General features: G+C 42.5%; 1 protein-coding gene across 4 annotated transcripts in view; it reads left to right on the top strand.

The window, feature by feature from the left end:
* The window catches only part of LOC130355561 (cohesin subunit SA-2-like), a 192,291-nt gene extending 174,734 nt beyond the window's left edge, over positions 1 to 17,557 (top strand). For 2 of the 4 annotated variants that reach the window (XM_056555844.1, XM_056555843.1), the window contains exons 32-33: positions 16,331 to 16,421; positions 16,532 to 17,552. In XM_056555844.1, the coding sequence (XP_056411819.1) occupies positions 16,331 to 16,421; positions 16,532 to 16,540 (100 nt within the window). In that variant the 3' untranslated portion in view covers positions 16,541 to 17,552. Of the gene's footprint in view, positions 1 to 16,275; positions 16,422 to 16,531 lie in introns of those variants that run through there. The other 2 variants (XM_056555846.1, XM_056555845.1) reach the window with 2 other exon arrangements.
* The last annotated feature ends 1,712 nt before the right edge of the window (positions 17,558 to 19,269 follow it).

Here is a 19,269-nt window from a genome sequence, read left to right as displayed (position 1 = left end):
CTGTTGCACATGGCTATTACCTTTGCTTCTGACTATCCAGCTGCTAAGCTGTTTTGTGACTTTAACATGGTTATGAACCCATCAATTGATAGACAAACTGTTCGATCTACTTCTCCGGCATCTTGTGCCACCCCTCTCTCCTCTCTGCTGGAGGAGGTGGGTTGGCTCGACGTATATCGGCTTAAACATCCCTCTCCTATTGCGTATTGATATGGTTTTTACTAATGCACTGGGCAGGTGGAGTATGGCCACGGGCGATCTCAGACCACTCCCCCTTGCTTTTGCACGTGTCTTGCTTTTGCACATGTCCTCACCCTCAGGTCTCAGTAGGTGGCGAGTTCACCCTTTTTGCTTGGAGTTGATAGGCCCTCTAGATGGAATGGAAAGGAAGCGAGGTGTAGTCCAGCTCCCAGGTGAAGATGGTGGTTAAAACTTAACCTTTAATAGGTCCATTAAAAATGAATGCAAAAAAGACAAAAATATGTGACATGTCACATTAAAATTGTGAAAGAACGCCGATGCGTTTCGAGACTTAGCTCTTAATCATGGCATACAATCCATGCGGTACGGAGGTTTATATAGTAATGAGAAAAACAATAAGTGTATTACCGTACCGCCCACCGGATGTAAAACGGGAAGGTTAGTGAAAGAGAATGACGCTTACTTCAAAGATGACCAGGTGAGTAGTAATTAAACTCTATTCTCCGCCCCACCCTGGAGTCCTCAGGCCAACGTAGAATGCAGGGAGTGAATCCACAAAACCGCGCTGTATAAATGAAGGTCCGCCGGATCACTCCCCATTCTGCTGGACATACTTCTTAGTCCACATAAACCATTTTCAATAGAACATTTTCATATGTAATATGGACATGTATAGGATACCATATAACAATATTAGTTTGCATAAACTGATTAACACACATATATATTTCTTCATATGCCATGCAGACATTATGAAATCATTATTTCACTACGCTGTGCGAACAATTGTTATGGTGAAGTCAATAGTCACAGGGACAGAATTCAAAATTAAGGACTACATTAATTGTGACAGCGACCATGTGATTTACTGTGTTACATGTGAACAATGTAAAGTGCAATATATCGGTTGCACTAGCCGTAAACTAAAAAGAAGAATATATGAACACTTACAATGTCCACTTGACTTTTCTAGCCGGTCCGCATCAGGACTTACCAGACATCTCATGGAAAAACACGCAGGGAAGAGTGATACTATTTCCATCCAAGGTATAGAAAAAGTCCCACCTCCTAAGAGAGGTGGTGACTGGATGCATTCTTTGTTTTCCAGAGAGGCTTTCTGGATCCTAAGAATGGAATCCGGGGCTCCGCTAGGTCTTAATTACAGGAATGATTTAATGTACTTCTATTAATGGGTTCTTTCCTATTTATTAACAGGCTTCTATAATTATGCGGGCATGTGAATTCATGTGTCCTACATAACTTGGGTCTGTATGAAACCAAGTATCTATCACTACTATAATTTCATTTTTTCATTCATTCTATATAATTTTTTTCATCTCATTCCATTGTATTTTATATGCCCTTTTAGCCCCTATGAATAAGTTGTGTTTTATTCTGTAATTACACCCTTATGGTGCTTGCATTTGGCTATTTCCCTCCCCTTTCCTCCCTTCCTTTTCTACAATATTGGTATACATAATAGGAATAAATGATCAAATAGCATGTCATTTTTGCCATTTCCCATGTTCTTTGCATGACGGTGTACCATTGTACCTTCCTGCTATTGCACATTAATCACAAACATTTTTTGCCCCCTTTTCATATTATGCGTTTGTTCAGGAATCGCTTGTTCAGGAATAGCAATAGTAATAATTTTTCATTTTCTATGCGATCGTCTAATGACCATTGATGTGCCGGTGCATAAGCATATACTTCATAACAATTGTTCGCACAGCGTAGTGAAATAATGATTTCATAATGTCTGCATGGCATATGAAGAAATATATATGTGTGTTAATCAGTTTATGCAAACTGATATTGCCATATGGTATCCTATATATGTCCATATTACATATGAAAATGTTCTATTGCAAAATGGTTTATGTGGACTAAGAAGTATGTCCAGCAGAATGGGGAGTGATCCGGCGGACCTTCATTTATACAGCGCGGTTTTGTGGATTCACTCCCTGCATTCTACGTTGGCCTGAGGACTCCAGGGTGGGGCGGAGAATAGAGTTTAATTACTACTCACCTGGTCATCTTTGAAGTAAGCGTCATTCTCCACCACATCCTTCCCGTTTTACATCCGGTGGGCGGTACGGTAATACACATTGTTTTTCTCATTCCTATATAAACCTCCGTACCGCATGGATTGTATGCCATGATTAAGAGCTAAGTCTCGAAACGCATCGGCGTTCTTTCACAATTTTAATGTGACATGTCACATATTTTTGTCTTTTTGCATTCATTTTTAATGGACCTATTAAAGGTTAAGTTTTAACCACCATCTTCACCTGGGAGCTGGACAACACCTCACCTCCTTTCCATTGCTGTTACGGGGAAGAACGGCTTCCCTGGATCCGTGCTCCCAGACTCATATGCACTATGTCGGCACAACAATATGTCGTGAGCTGATTCCTACCCTTTTACTTTGTATATGCCCTCTAGATGGAATAACAGATCAGCTCCATATCTTCTTACATGCCTACCTGGAAGGAGGGAGTCCGATTCTGATTTGGGAGATATTAAAGGCATACCTACGTGGCTGTATTCGGTCCACGGTCTCATTCATTAAATGGGATACCTCCTGTCTGGAGGTTGAATTGGCTGAGAAATGCTCTGAGTTAGAGGCCTTGTATGTTATTGACCCCTCTGAGGCAAATAAACAAGCATGGCTTTCTATGGGTCATTTATATATGCTACACCTAAATGATAAAATGAACAGGAAACCATTTTTCACTAAACAATTGTATTTTGAACATGGTAATCAGTCCAGTAAGTTGCTTGCACACGTAGTCAGACAGAACTCTGCAACTCCAAAGATATTGGATTCTAACAGCTTGGCTTTAATAGATAACTTTGCTATTGTGGGTCGGTTTTCTGCCTTCCATGAGGAATTATATTCCTCTAAAGGCTGGTATTCTCCTGAGCACCTTTCCTCGTACCTTGATGCCATTGATTTACCCACTCTCCCTGTTGACCATAAGGATATGTTAGACGCCCCTATATCGCTTCAAGATGGTGTGGCGGTCCTGACGGCTTCCCCTTCAAGGTTTATCTCCGTTATTCTGATATTTTCTTACCTGCCCTCCATGATATGTTAGTGGCGGCATTCCATACTGGAAGGCACCCTCCTTTGCTTTATGATGCCATCATAGTTGTTATTCTCAAGTCTGATAAGGACCCCTTGCATGGTGGCTGTTACAGGCCCATCTCTTTATTACATATTGATTATAAAATTCTAGCCAAGGTCCTGGCCCGTCGCCTTAATCAGGCTATGCTTTCCATAATTCACCAGGTCCAAACAGGCTTTATGCTTTGGAAATCTACCTCAGATAATATCCAGAGGGTACAGGTGGCGGTGCAGGCGGGGACGGTGCTCAGGGGCGACTGGGCTCTGGCATCTCTAGATGCCGCTAAAGCATTCGATTAAATCGAATGGGAGTATCTGTTTGCAGTCCTGCGTAGATTTGGGTTTGGCCCTAAGTTTTGTAAATGGGTTTCTATTATGTACCGTGACCCCAGAGCACAGGAGCTGGTGAATGGCCTGTGCTCTCTTCCCTTTGCTCTGGGTCATGCCCGCAGTCCCGCTACTGTTCGTGTTGGCAGTGCAGCCCCTGGCTCTGCTCATACGTCAGGTCTCCCGCTATCTGGGCATGAACTTGGAGTGGTGGGGGGGGGGGGGGGGGTAGAGGATTGTATTGGCCTATATGCTGATGACACTATCATTTTGTTACTCTGCCCTATGCCGTCCAGCTGATGGATAGGTTTGGCTAGATTCTCTCTTCTCACATGTATGTTTCCACGGCAGCTAACAATAAGTTGATTCAGCTATATATCATGCATTACTCCTACATAATTCCTGTGCACTTACAGAAAATGAGGCACTCACCCTCTGATATCTGTCACCGGTGTTATGCCAACTTCTGGCACTTGATCTGGACCTGCCCATATGTGTCGTCCCATACGTGTTATCCTTCCTAGCGACTTTAGTGCAACTGGTGCCTCCCTTGGAGCCGCTTGTTTGCTTATTCGGCCCCATCATATCATGTGTTTTTGCGGGAGTACCTATTCCTTGCTAGAAAAGCTTTGGCTCTCAGATGGATGGAAATGAGACCCCTGACATGTTCCCAATTGAAGAAATTAGTTAACTCATTGTTCCCTTCTCCCATATTGTGTACAAACATAAGAAATGCCCTGCTAAGTTCGACAAAGGGTGGTGGCTATGGTGTGATTCCCCCCCCCCCCTTAACGCAGTGTTCGCGCAGAGATGTTAGAGCACTTTCCTCACCTTTAGAGATGAGCGAACGTACAGTAATTCCATTCGTCACAAACTTCTCATCTCGGTGGTGTTGACCTTAGCCTGCATAAACTAGTTCAGCTTTCAAGGGCTCCGTTGGGCTGGACAAGGTGGATACAGTCCTAGGAGTTCACTCATCTCCACTCACCACCGTAGGGTACGGTCATGCGTCTTTATTTCTATACTTATTATTATGCACCTCTGTTCATTGATATGATATGGAATACCTAGGTACTTTCTGGTCTATACAATGTGAGATGGTCATTTAACCTGTTTTGTTTGTTATACCTTTCTTTGGTTTTATTACTAATGTTTTTTTCTGTCCCTTAACGGTGACAGCATTTGGCAGCACTCTCATGGACTACAGTCATGTGATTTTGTTGTCAATGACCCTTTTATGCTCACTTACTACGTGTGTATAGTTACTCTATATTTTATCTTTTCCTGGAATTAACGTCTATATGCAGAAGTTGCTTTCCTGTTTGCAATGCCAAGGTTTCTCACTTTTCAATAAAACTAATTAAAAAAAAGTCCAACCAGTAGTGCTAAACAAACGCCAGGTGCAGCAGAGAGATCGTGGGGGTCCCCTACAATTAGACATCTTATCCCCTATCCAATGGATAGTGCATAAGATGTCTAGTGGCAGCATACCCCCTTTAAAGTTAAGTGTTTGTTTTGAAGTAAACATAGTTTTCCATTAGTTGCTTTTGCAACACAACATGTGGGGGAATTCTTCACCCAGCAAACTGATATGGCAGGTGGAGTTTTAATGGATGAAGCCTCAATCCTATTGTTTTAACAAGTACTAACAACTAAAGAATAAGGGAGGAAGCATTGTGCTGCTGAAGGCAACAAGGTTTACTACAAAATAAACACTTTCCAATAATGCAGCACTACAGAGCTGGACTACGGGAAACGCTGTACTTTCTACCGTGGAAATAGACACGGTGGAATGAGCCCTTCCACCCTGAGGTAAAAACTGACTAGAAGCATAGTAAGCATTAGAGATGGATACAGTCTTAAGAGTCTCCTAGGACTGTATCCACCTTTTCCAGCCCACCTGAGAGCTGAACTAATTTATGCAGGCTAAAGTCAGCAACTGCCGAGCAGAGAAGTTTGTGACGAATCAAATCACTGTAACTTCGCTCATCTCTAGTAAGCATAAACTATAGTTACTCTATTCCACTTTGCCATACAAATATTGGAGGCTTTTTTCCCTTATTGGGTCCGGACAGAGAGAGAAGAGGATTAATCTTTTTTGAGGAGGACATCTTGGAAATAGTCAAATCCAGACATCTCCACTTAGTGATAAAGAATCCTCCTGAAAAATAGAAAGACAACACATGGGTGATGTTTTACATGGAAGGTACACCAAACCTAAAGTAGGATAGACAACTTAAAAGGGGTTTATTAGAAAAATAGGATTGCATTCTTATAAAAAAAAAAAAGTGTCCACATAGCTTGTATGTGGTATTACAACTTGGCTTCATTCACTTTTGTAGAACTCCGTTGCAATACTACACACAGGGCAAAAGTGATTCTATTTTTAAAAGAAGCAGCCATGCTTTTCTAATCCTGGATAACCCCTTTAAGGTGACTGTCAGTATGAAGACACACAGTTCTAATAGAAGGTCAATGGTTTCAGAAAAAATGTCTCTAGAGGTTCAAATAGTATTTAACCCCTTAAGGACCCTTGATGTACACGTACGTCAAGGCGGGGCAGAACGGGGAAACGACAGGGACCGGCGCCGAAGGTCCACTTGCCCATCCAGACGTCGAAGGCAGCGGGCGACTGAGATCGGCGGGCGGAGATGACGTGCGGCTGGATCCGACGGAAGTCCGTGAGTTGCCTAGCAACATCTGGAGGGTACAATGGTATCTAACTGTAGCCCTCCAGATGTTACAAAACTACAACTCCCAGCATGCCCAGACAGCTGTTTGGGCATGCTGAAATATGTAGTTTTGCAACAGCTGGAGGGCTACAGTTAGAGACCACTATACAGTGATCTCTAAACTGTATTCCTCCAGATCTTGCAAAACTACAACTCCTAGCATGCCCAAACAGCTGTTTGCTGTCTGGGCATGCTGGGATTTGTAGTTTTGCAACAGCTGGAGGACCACAGTTTGGAGATCGCTTTGCAGTGTTCTCTAAAACTGTAGCCCTCCAGATGTTGTAAAACTGCAAATCCCAGCATGCCCAAACAGCGGTCTCTGCATGCTGGGAGTTGTATGTGTGTACCTCCAGCTATTGCATAACTACATCTCCCAGCATGCCCTTCGGCAATCAGTACATGCTGGGAGTTGTAGTTTTGCAACAGCTGGAGGCACACTGGTTGGAAAATACTGAGTTAAGTAACAGAACCTAACTGAAGGTTTTCCAACCAGTGTGCCTCCAGCTGTTGCAAAAGTACAACTCCCAGCATGCACGGTCTGTCAGTACATGCTGGGAGTTGTAGTTTTGAAACAGCTGGAGGTTTCCCCCCCCCATGTGAACGTACAGGGTACATTCACACGGGCAGGTTTAAAGTAAGTTTCCTGCTTCAAGGTTGGGCTGCGGCAAATTTTTCACTGCAGCGCAAACTCCTAGCGGGAAACTCACCGTAACACGCCAGTGCGAATGTACCCTAAAAACACTACACTAACACATAATAAAGGGTAAAACACAACATATACACCCCCGTACACTGTCTCCCCCCCCAATAAAAATTAAAAACGTATTGTATGGCAGTGTTTCCAAAATGGAGCCTCCAGCTGTTGCAAAACAACAACTCCCAGCATTTCCGGACAGCCACTGAGTGTCCAGGCATGCTGGGAATTTACCAACAGCTGGAGGCAGCCTGTTAGGGGTATTCTACGCCAGTGATTCCCAATATCCACCACTATGCAATCCCTAATTTAGTCCTCAAATGTGCATGGCACTCTCTCACTTCGGAGCCCTGTCGTATTTCAAGGAAACAGTTTAGGGCCACATATGGGGTATTTCTGTACGCGGGAGAAATTGCACTACAAATTTTGGGGGGCTTTTTCTCCTTTTACCCCTTAAGAAAAGTTGGGGGCTACAACAGCTTGTTGGTGTAAAAAAATAACAAAAAATTTACACTAACATGCTGGTGTTGCCCATACTTTTTATTTTCACAAGCGGTAATAGGAAAAAAAGACCCCCAAAATTTGTAACAATCTCTCCTGAAATACCGGAAATACCCCATATGTGGGCGTAAAATGCTCTGCGGGCGCACAACAAGGCTCACGAGTGAGAGCGCACCATGTGCATTTGAGGCCTAAATGGGTGATTTGCACAGGGGTGGCTGATTTAACAGCGGTTCTGACATAAACGCAAAAAAAGAAATACCCACACGTGACCCCATTTTGGAAACTACAGCCCTCATGTAATGTAATAAGGGGTACAGTGAGCATTTACGCCCCACAGGTGTCTGACAGATTTTTGGAACAGTGGTCCGTGAAAATGAAAAATGTACTTTTTCATTTGCACAGCCCACTGTTCCAAAAATCTGTCAAACGCCAGTGGGGTGTAAATACTCACTGCACCCCTTATTAAATTCTGTGAGGGGTGTAGTTTCCAAAATGGGGTCATATGTGGGGGGGTCCACTGTTCTGGCCCCTGACTTCCATTCCCAAAATTTTTTTTCCCAGTGCGCCAGCAGAGCACTTGACGTCCACACATGGGATATTTCCATACTCAGAAGAGATGGGGTTACAAATTTTGGGGGGCATTTTGTCCTATTACTCCCTGTAAAAATTTTAAATTTGAAGGAAAACTAGCATTTTAGTGAAAAAAAAAAAAATAATTTACACATCCAACTTTAACGAAAAGTCGTCAAACACCTGTGGGGTGTTAAGGCTCACTGGACCCCTTGTTACGTGCCTTGAGGGGTGTAGTTTCCAAAATAGTATGCCATGTGGGTTGTTTTTTTTTGCTGTCCTGGCACCATAGTGGCTTCCTAAATGGGACATGCCCCCAAAAAACCATTTCAGCAAAATTTGCTTTTCAAAAGCCAAATGTGACTCCTCCTCTTCTGAATGAGCATCGTAGTTCGCCCGCAAAGCATTTTACGTGCTATCATTGGGTATTTCCATACTCATAAGAGATGGGGTTACAAATTTTGGGGGGCATTTTGTCCTATTATCCCTTGCAAAAAAATGTTATTTGAGGGAAAACCAGCATTTTAGTGAAAAAAAAATAAAATCATTTACACATCCAACTTTAACGAAAAGTCAGCTTTAACACCCACAGGTGTTTGATAACTGGACCCCTTGTTACGTGCCTTGAGGGGTGTAGTTTCCAAAATGGTATGCCATGTGGGGGGGTTTTCTGCTGTTCTGGCACCATAGGGGCTTCCTAAATGTGACATGCCCCCCAAAAACCATTTCAGAAAAACTCACTCTCCAAAATCCCACTGTCGCTCCTTCCCTTCTGAGCCCTCTACTGCGCCCGCCCTACACTTGACATACACATATGAGGTATTTTCTTACTAGAGAGAAATTGGGTTACACATTTTAGGAAGATTTCTCTCCTTTTACCACTTGTAAAAATTCAATAACTGGGTCTACAAGAACATACCAGTGTAAAAACTGAAGATTTTGAATTTTCTCCTTCAATTTACTGCTATTCCTGTGAAACACCTAAAGGGTTAACAAACCTTTTGAATGTCATTTTGAATACTTTGAGGGGTGCAGTTTTATAATGGGGTCATTTTTGGGGTAATATGAAGGCCCTTCAAATCCACTTCAAAACAGAACTGGTCCCCGAAAAATTTCGATTTTGAAAATTGTGAAAAATTGGAAAATTGCTGCTGATGTCTTCCAAAAGTAAAAACATGTCAACTTTATGATGGAAACATAAAGTAGACATGTTGTATATGTGAATCAATATATAATGTATTTGGAATATTCATTTTCCTTATAAGCAGAGAGCTTCAAAGTTAAAAAAAATGGAATTGATGCAAGTAGACAAAATTTTACCACTAACAAAGTAGAATATGTCACGAAAAAAAAAAATCTTGGAATCAGAATGAAAGGTAAAAGCATCCCAGAGTTATTAATGTTTAAAGTGACAGTGGTCAGATGTGCAAAAAATGGCCGGGTCCTACAGTGAAAATTGGCTGGGTCCTTAAGGGGTTAAGCACCAACAGTGTAACCCTGGACTCAATGGACTAAGAACCTTGGGTCATAGGTTATGATTACTTAGATTACTATCTTCACCATAAGGTTTAGGTGTGTAATGAGCCCCAAAATAAAGCAGCTGGAGCTGCCAAATGTACATTTATGGTAGAGGGAATTAGTTCTATATCCAACTCAGACTGCTTCCATTATAAGTCTATGGAGTCCAACTCCTGTAATCAGTGCTGAACCAGGGAGTGATGCGCACAGCGACACGTCTCACCCAGCTAGAGCCAATGATCCAAGGCCACCTCAGCACTGAGGGGGAGGTTTATCAAAACCTGTCCACAAGAAAATTTGCTGAGTTGCCCATAGCAACCAGAGCTCTCTTTTTTTCAGAGGCCTTTTCAAAAATTAAAGAAGCGATCTGATTGGTTGCTATGGGCAACTTTTCCTCTGGACAGGTCCTGATAAATCCTCCAAGACCCCAACCATGTACATGTTAAAAGTTTATTTTAATGACTGTAATGCTTTAATGTTTAAAAGGTGTATTCACACCTACCATATCCTGCTCATATTTGATGTGCATGATCTTAAGCTGCAGTTTTCTATTTGACTGAACACAGCATCAAATCTGCAGCTTTACATCCTGCACAGGATACTGTACATATGAATACACCCTAAATGAGATGCTGATTCCATTAGAGATTAGTTGAGTCACTTGGATGTGGACAGTCAATTTTTAGCCAGACTGCTGTAATGATTTGTGGTTCAGGAAGCATGAGTAGGATGATACTTATTCTTTGGCCCAACAGAATTGCTGATTTTCTACCATGATCTAAGGAGGGATTGTCAAACACATGGCCTAAAAAAATGTTCTCTTCCTTGCAGTTTTGTCCTTAGTTTCCTTGAAAGATGAAAATGTTTTGTAAACATAGGCAGAGGAAGAAATGCAATAAGCCTCTTTATCTAAAGGCTTTCTCAAAAAAATGCCCCATGACATGGAAAGGCACATAAATAAGATTGAGATGGTCAGGCCCCAGGTTTTCCATAAGGCCCCAATGTTCTCAGAGGAGATCTGGCCACATTAGCCATGCACCTGTAGCTTTTTGAATAGTAGGACAAAAAGCTAAAATCTGGAGATTGAAGACATTTACTTTTGTGCAGTGCAAGTGAGATAGTCGATGACCAGATTCTTTTTAGAAAGCTTTCTGAATTTCCATTAGAGAATATTTAAGAAGACTACCCAAATATTGTTATCATTTAAAACTTGAGTGTGACGGCTCCTCCCATAGACTTGCATTGAGGGGGCGGGGCGTGACATCACACAGGAGCGGAGTCATGACATCACGATACTCCATCCCCGTGATCGGGAGGCATAACAGAGCCTCCAGCACTTCCTGCAGTGCTTAAAGGTGGGTGCTGCATGCTAGATTGCGGGGATCCCCAGCGGCGGGACCCCTGCAATTAGACATCTTATCCCCTATCCTTAGGATAGGGGATAAGATGTCTTTGGGCCAGAGTACCCCTTTAAACATAACATTTTGAACTAGCTTAGGACCTGTCAAAAACTGATCAGCCATCAACCACACCTCTGCCCATGTAATAGTGGATTGGCATCATGGGTGGCCAACAGCTTATTGCAGCAAAAGGCAGCACAACTGATCCAGGAATTATTCATACAGGCATCAGGCTGTGTAATACCGCCCTTAGTGCTATTATAAACAACAATGAGGTTAAAGAGCTTAATTGTCTTAAAGAATCAGTATCCTTTGCCAGAAAACAGACATCCCCCCTCAGCTCTTTCCCAAACTGTAATGTCAGTAAACCAGTTTTACTCTCCAATGCTTAAAAGGGTTACTGTCATTAGTAAGAAATGCTTAAATCAGTGTAGTAATGTGCCCTAAGACCTATATGCATGTGTTAATATGTAAAATACCTTTTTATTTATGTATTACTGTAATGAGTCTTTCTGCATTTCTCAAAATGCGTGCTCTAAATAACTAATACAGCCATGTAAAACTATATGGTGAAAGTACAGAGGAAAAACCTGCATTTTGTGCCAAAAAATAAAAGTTTTTACATTTTCACAGCTTTGTGACCTCAGCTTTGTGCATGCTTTTTATAACCCTAAAGCAGCCATATGAAACCTATGTGGTGCAAATACACAAGAAATAAAGTTCATAAGACCAAAAGAGAAACTATTTTGCATAAATAGTTTAGCACCTTATATTGCTTGTCCCTAGAGATGAGCTAAGTTACAGTGATTCGATTCGTCACAAACTTCTCGGCTCGGCAGTTGCTGACTTTAGCCTGCAACTATTAGTTCAGCTTTCAGGGGCTCCAGTGAGCTGGACAAGGTGGATACAGTCCTAGGAGACGCTCCTAGGACTGTATCCATCTTTTCCAGCCCACCGGACCACCTGAAAGCTGAACTAATTTATGCAGGCTAAAGTCAGCAACTTCCGAGAAGTTCGTGACGAATCGAATCACTAACTTCTCTCATCTCTACTTGTCACTGTGCATGGAAATGCTCTTCTTAAAGACTGCAAGCTGTCTGGATCTTGTCTGTGCTCTGAGGAACAGAATGGAGATAACTACACCTCCCTCCCTTCAGATATTTTGTTCTTTTTTTAAAAGGAACAAAAAGGCTGGATTTTCAGGGTTCATTTGCAAAGATAAAAAGGTAGAGACCCCCTAGTGGCCATTTTTTAAAACCCTTCTTTTCCACAGCTTTAGCAATCAAATGTTTTAATGAAGTATATAAGGAAAATGCTTAGTGTCGTTAGAAACAACTTTTTTCCATTTTGAATACTTCCTTAAAAACTAACGCTTTAAAGAATAACTTCACACCTTTAACCTGTTGGCCCCGCGTCATAGCGGGTCAGACCCGGCCTCTAACAATGGCCGAGACCTGTGGCTAATAGCGCGCGGCACTGTTCGCGGTGCCGCGCTCTATTAACCCTTTAGACGCAGCAGCCTTTAAAGTTGAACGGCACGTCTAAAATGAAAGTAAACTGCTCCCGGCTAGCTCAGTGGGCTGTTCGGGATCGCTGTAGCAAAATCGCGGCATCCCGAACAGCTGTAGGACAGCAGGAGGGTCCCCTACCTTTCAGATCACCGAATGACTGCTCAGTGCCTGAGATCCAGACATGAAGTCAAGCGGCAGAATCATTGATCAATGGTTTCCTATGAGAAACCATTGATCAATGTAAAAGATTAGTGTGTGCAGTGTTCTAGCCCCCTATGGGAGCTATAACATTGCAAAAAAAAAAAAAAAAGTGAAGATCATTTAACCCCTTCCCTAATAAAAGTTTGAATCACCCCTTTTCCCCATTTAAAAAAAGAACAGTGGAAATAAAAATAAACATGTGATATTGCCGCGTGCGGCAATGTCCAGATTATAAAAATATATCATTAATTAAACTGCAAAAATTCCAAAAATAAAAAAAAGCGTATTTTTGGCCACTTTTCATATCATGAAAAAATGAATAAAAAGCGATCAAAAGCGACCCGAACGCAGAAAATTTAAGTTATAGGGGTCAGAAGATGACAAATTTTAAACGTATACATTTTCCTGCATGTAGTTATGATTTTTTCCAGAAGTACGACAAAATCAAACCTATAAAAGTAGGGTATCATTTCAATTGTATGGACCTACAGAATAAGAGAAGGTGTCATTTTTACCGAAAAATTTACTACGTAGAAACGGAAGCCCCCAAAAGTTACAAAATGGCGTTCTCTTCAGTTTTGTCGCACAATGATTTTTTTTTTTTCGTTTTGCCCTCGATTTTTGGGTAAAATGACTGATGTCATTACAAAGTAGAATTGGTGGCGCAAAAAATAAGCCATCATATTTTTAGGTGCAAAATTGAAAGGGTTATGATTTTTACAAGGTAAGGAGGAAAAAATGAAAGTCCCCAAGGGGTTAAAGAATTTTCAAATTAAGACTTAAGCATGAACTAACTAAATTGACAATTAAAGGGGTACTCCGGTGCTTAGACATCTTATCCCCTATCCAAAGGATAGGGGATAAGATGCCTGATCGCGGGAGTCCCGCCACTGGGGACCCCCGTGATCTTGCACGCGGCACCCCGTTTGTAATCAGTCCGCTCCGGGTCTGATTAGACGACCACTGGACAGGCGACGTGTGACGTCACGCCTCCGCCCCCGTGTGACGTCACGCTCCGCCCCTCATTGCAAATCTACGGGAGGGGGCATGACAGCTATCATGCCCCCTCGTAGGCTTGCATTGAGGGGCGGGGCGTGACAACACATGCCGTCGGCCCTGTGGTCGCCGGTAATCAGACCCGGAACGAACACGCTCTGGGGACTGATTAAAAAGGGGGTGCCGCGTGCAAGATCCCGGGGGTGCCCAGCGGAGGGACTCCCGCGATCAGGCATCTTATCCCCTTATCTTTGGATAGGGATAGGATGTCTAAGCACCGGAGTACCCCTTTAAGTTCTCCTCCTGAATACACATGTCTAATAATACTAAACCCAAAATAAATAAAAAATTTTAACCAATTTTAGAAAAACTGATTAGGTTCAGTATACTCAAACCCCACAGAAGCCAGAAACTACTGTGCCAAGAATTGCATTTGCAACTGTAGCTGGGTCTCCTCTGGATGCAGTAGTGTTGCTTTTTACAAGAGGCTGACTGATTGCTTTATAGGTCAGCACTCCACACCACTGCTTTAGACCTAGAAAGAAAATCTGTCATCAGTTTCACCTGCAATAAATTGTCAGTACAGACAGGTAGGGTAGGTGACACTGACGACAACATTACTTACCTGATCCGTTTTCCGGCTATCCTCTTCGGTATCTTTCGCTCCAGGCCAACTTAGAGCATGGGCGGAGCTTGGTGACATCACCGCTGCTGTTCTCTGCTGGGTCTCGTTGCTAGCAAACAGCAGCATAAAGTCATTAAGCTCTGCCCATGCTCCAAGTCGGGCCCAGAGCAGAAAATACCGAAGAACAGCCGGAGAACGGGAGCACAGAGTAGGATCGGGTAAGTGTCAGTGTCACCTGCACTACCTGTCTGTACTAACAGGTTAGTGCATGTGAAACTGATGACATTTCTTTGAAGCATTCTGTGCATCATACCTGTAACCTGGCCTCAAATTGGGCCCATGCTCCATTGTGCATGTGTGTACAACTGGAATACTTCCTGTCTTGGTTAAAGAAAAGTTACATTCAGAATAAGCATCTTTTCATCTATGCAGCTATAACAGAAGTTTGTGGAAGTAAAACAACCCATGGTTCCATTAGCAGAGGTCTGATCCTTACAACCATTGACAACCATACAAGTGATGCTGTGCCTGGAAGTGCCATCCACAAGCAGCTGTACCTGTGTTAAAAAAGGGGCACACTACTCACCAGAGCACCTTCATGCTGCTGATTGACTGAAGTCTTGGAGGAAAGATCTCCACTACTCAAACCTATGTTAAAGAGTACCTGTCATCAAACCATATTTTCTAAACTAACTCAGATCATATTCACTAACTACTCCTAACACCCCTCATGCCATAAAACATTTTTCAGAATTCCAAAAAGCACTGTGTCATACAGTTCCCTTTGCTCACATTGTCTGAGCTCTTGGCAGGAGAAAGTGGGTTTTCCCCTGCAGGCGCAACGTCACTGAAGCCTGTGAGAGTTGTGCCTCCCCATGCCCTGCATGCACTTCCTGAGTTTGGACTTCTACAAGTCCAGGTGGACACCAAACTGGTGGACTTGTGGCAGGGAAAAGAACAGAGCCATCTAGTGGCAGTTTATTCAATCACATTAAAGACAAAAGGTTGAGAATTTTAACAGCAATTAAATAGCAAAGTGTCTTATAATTACATAAGGAACAATATATTAAAAATTTACTTTGACAGGTACTCTTTAAGGAAAACATTTAAAACAACTATAAACTAAACTGCTGACAGAGAAACAAAGAAGAGTGGGAGAGACAGCTGGGAACAGGGGGAGAGCAGGTGACTGACTGATTTGACAGCTGCAGAACAATAGATCTATCGAGATACAGTTGTTTCACCCGTATGAAGAAAGTAATGGGTAGAAGCAGCTAAGGGATAAGTAACAAGTGTTCACCCAGTTGGGTGTTCTCTTCTTTAAAATGAAAAAACAAGACATAATACTAACTTTGCTTTTATCTGAAAAGTTGAGTTGGTGAAACAATTCAAAGAAGATTCCACATATAATTATGCATCATCTTTGTTTTGTGGTGTTCAATCTTTTAAAATGTGCCTGCAATTTAAAAAACACAAAAAGAAAAACCTTCACACAGAGAAGTCACATTTTACATCCATCTCAGTGCAGAGACCCCCCCCCCCCCCCCCCCCGACATTCTTTAGAATGAGCCATGAGAAGAGCGCTGTGCTTTTCACATCTTGCCGTGATCTCAGTCCAGTTGCTCTAGATGGGAAGAGGGGGGGTGGGGTGGAGGGTATGAGACAGGGGCACTTAAATAAAAAGGTGTGTATGTGTATAATACATACATCAAATGTGTGTATGAATTCCAGGATTACAGAAGCCACCTGCATCCTGGAGATAGTTTAGCTCTGCATGCCATTATAGAAAGTGCTGCAATGTGATATTTAGAAGAATGCACAGACTTATCAGAAATAATAATTAAAATTCCTTGTTTTATAAAGAAAAAGCACAGCATTTCAAGTACAAATGGAAGAATAAGACTTTCCTTTTCTCTAGTGGTCAAATTTCAGCCAAAGTAAAACATCAAAATACACCTGTGGATGAAAACAATGAAGATGTTGATGTTGATGAAATAGAAACAGACCAGGTAAATAGAAAAACCAGCGCTATTGTGCTTAGTAAACTTCATATATTGTTTAACAGTTGAAACTTCTATCCCTCATTTCCCTACATTGTCCCACTAAATGTTTACTCCAGGTTTCCTAAATAGAAGTACCAAGAACAGTATGAAGAGACACATCCCAACTCAAGAATGGATGTCTCCACTTCTGCAATTGACATCAGATTGTCGCATACAAAGATTTGGCCAGGGTGCTCACGTCTGGGACTGAAAGTATACTTTCAGAGAATGCATAATAATTGAGGAATTGAAAATCTGGCACAGAAAATACAGTTTAGGTAAGAGGGTGATTTACTAAAAGAAGTGGAGAAGTTTCACTGTATTTTAAAATTCTATTTTAGTATTGACTGTCACCCAGTGTGTGCTATAGTTTTCCCCTATTTGCAGATGGCTGTAAAATGCCAGACACTAACATGAGGCCATATTATATCTGTATAAATGGGTCTTTAGGCTAGGGAAACACTGACTTTGCTGTATTAATAAAGCTCTCAAATATTGAAGAAAACAATGTGCGCCACAGTGTTTCTACAGCTTCTGATAACACCAAAATTGGAATGGGACTAAGGGTATGCTAGAGGTACTTGTCAGCATCCCGTCACAAAAGGTAGTAGACCACATTCATTTTGATGGGCCGAGTGTGAAGTATTTTCGTGGTTCCACTTGCAGATAGTAGAAAGATAAATATTACTTTTTATTTCTAAATTGAATATTTCTACATATTCATCAATAAGAGATTTATTTTGTACCAAGTTCTTTTTCTCTGAATTATTTTTTCTAATAAACAATGTAATTCCATGTAATTAGTGTCACGGTCACTGAGCATTATGATATTTTAACTTAAATATTTTGTTTAAAAATTAGCAGTGTTAACATTTTTCTTTTCAGGATCTGTACTTTAAAATGTATCCTCGGAGTAAGAGATCTCAGCATAGTGAGATGTGAGTTTTTACTCTTGGGGCGTCTAGTGAGAAGCAAATAATAAAGAATACAAAATGGGAGCTGAGAACAGAGACAGGAGACTGAGTTACGTAATGTTAATAGAGCGCTACTCTGGATACTAAATAAGTAATAACTGATTAAAGGGTACCTCTGATCAAAAAAACTTTTGATATATTATAGATTAATGTATGCAGAATAACTTCACAATTGCATGTTATTAAAAAATATGCTTCTTTCTATTTAATTTTCCACTTTGAAGAAATGACCACTAGGGGTCTCCCTACCAGTCCTGGCAGCAAGCATTTCAGACTCCTGCTGGAGTCCTAAGCACTACGAGCTGCTAGTCTGCTTTGATCACAAAGGAGAACACTCAGAGCTGCCAGCCTGCTTTGTTCACAGCCTGTTTGGCTGTGAACAAAGCAGGCTGGCAGCTCTGCGTGTTTAGGACTCCAGCATGAGTCAGAAATGCTTGCTGACAGGACTGATCGGGAAAAATACAATAGAAAGAAGCATATTTTTCATTAACATGCTATTGGAAAGTTATTCAACATTCATTAATCTAAAATATATCAAAAGTTTATTTGATGAGAGGTACCCTTTAACCCCTTAAGGACCAAGGGCGTACAGGTACGCCTTTGCTCCCTGGTACTTAAGGACCAAGGGCATACCTGTACGCCCGTGGGAGTTTCGGTCCCCACCGCGGCGGGGACCGGGCCGGGGTGACTGCTGATATCTATCAGCAAGCACCCCGCGCAAATGCCCAGGGGGGTCATTAGACCCCCCCATGTCGGCGATCGGCGCAAATCGCAAGTGAATTCACACTTGCGATTTGCGCCGATTCCGGGTCATACGGTGACCCGGAATAGAAGGGGGATCGCCGGTGTCCTAGACACCCACGATCCCCCTGTAGCGATAGGAGTGAGGTGGCAGGGTTGCCACCCCTCCTATCTCTGCTATTGGTGGTCTAGACGCGACCACCAATAGCAGATCGGGGGCGGAGGGGTTTACTTTCGGTTTCCCCGTCCTGCCCACCCACAATAGGCGGGGCAGAACGGGGAAACCGACAGGGACCGGCGCCGAAGATCCACTTACCCATCGGCGACGGCAGCGGCGACGATCAGCGGCGGTAGCGGGCGACGATCGGCGTAAGAAGAGGACCACAACGCAGCTCCCTTGCAAAACTACAACTCCCAGCATGCCCAGACAGCAGTTTGCTGTCTGGGCATGCTGGGAGTTGTAGTTTTGCAACATCTGGAGGTCCACAGTTTGGAGACCACTATGCAGTGGTCTCTAAACTATAGCTCTACAGATGTTGCAAAACTGCAACTCCCAGCAAGCCTAAACAGCAAACAACTGTCTCTGCATGCTGGGAGTTGTAGTTGCGATCCCTCAAGCTGTTGCATAACTACATCTCCCAGCATGCCTTTCGGCGATCAGTACATGCTGGGAGTTGAAGTTTTGCAACAGCTGGAGGCACACTGGTTGGAAAATACTGAGTTAGGTAACAGAACCTAACTGAAGGTTTTCCAACCAGTGTGCCTCCAGCTGTTGCAAAAGTACAACTCCCAGCATGCACGGTCTGTCAGTACATGCTAGGAGTTGTAGTTTTGAAACAGCTGGAGGTTTGCCCCCCCATGTGAACGTACAGGGTACATTCACACTGGCGGGTTTACAGTAAGTTTTCTGCTTCAAGTTTGGGCTGTGGCAAATTTTTCACCGCAGCGCAAACTCCTAGCGGTAAATTCACTGTAAACCCGCCAGTGTGAATGTACCCTAAAAACACTACACTACACTTACACATAATGAAGAGTAAAACACAACATATACACCCCCTTATACTGTCCCCCTAATAAAAAAGAAAAAACATTGTACGGCA

The sequence above is a fragment of the Hyla sarda genome, chromosome 2, assembly GCF_029499605.1.
Source record: "Hyla sarda isolate aHylSar1 chromosome 2, aHylSar1.hap1, whole genome shotgun sequence".
Classification (NCBI taxonomy): domain Eukaryota; kingdom Metazoa; phylum Chordata; class Amphibia; order Anura; family Hylidae; genus Hyla; species Hyla sarda.
This window is presented reverse-complemented; position numbering and strand designations above follow the sequence as displayed.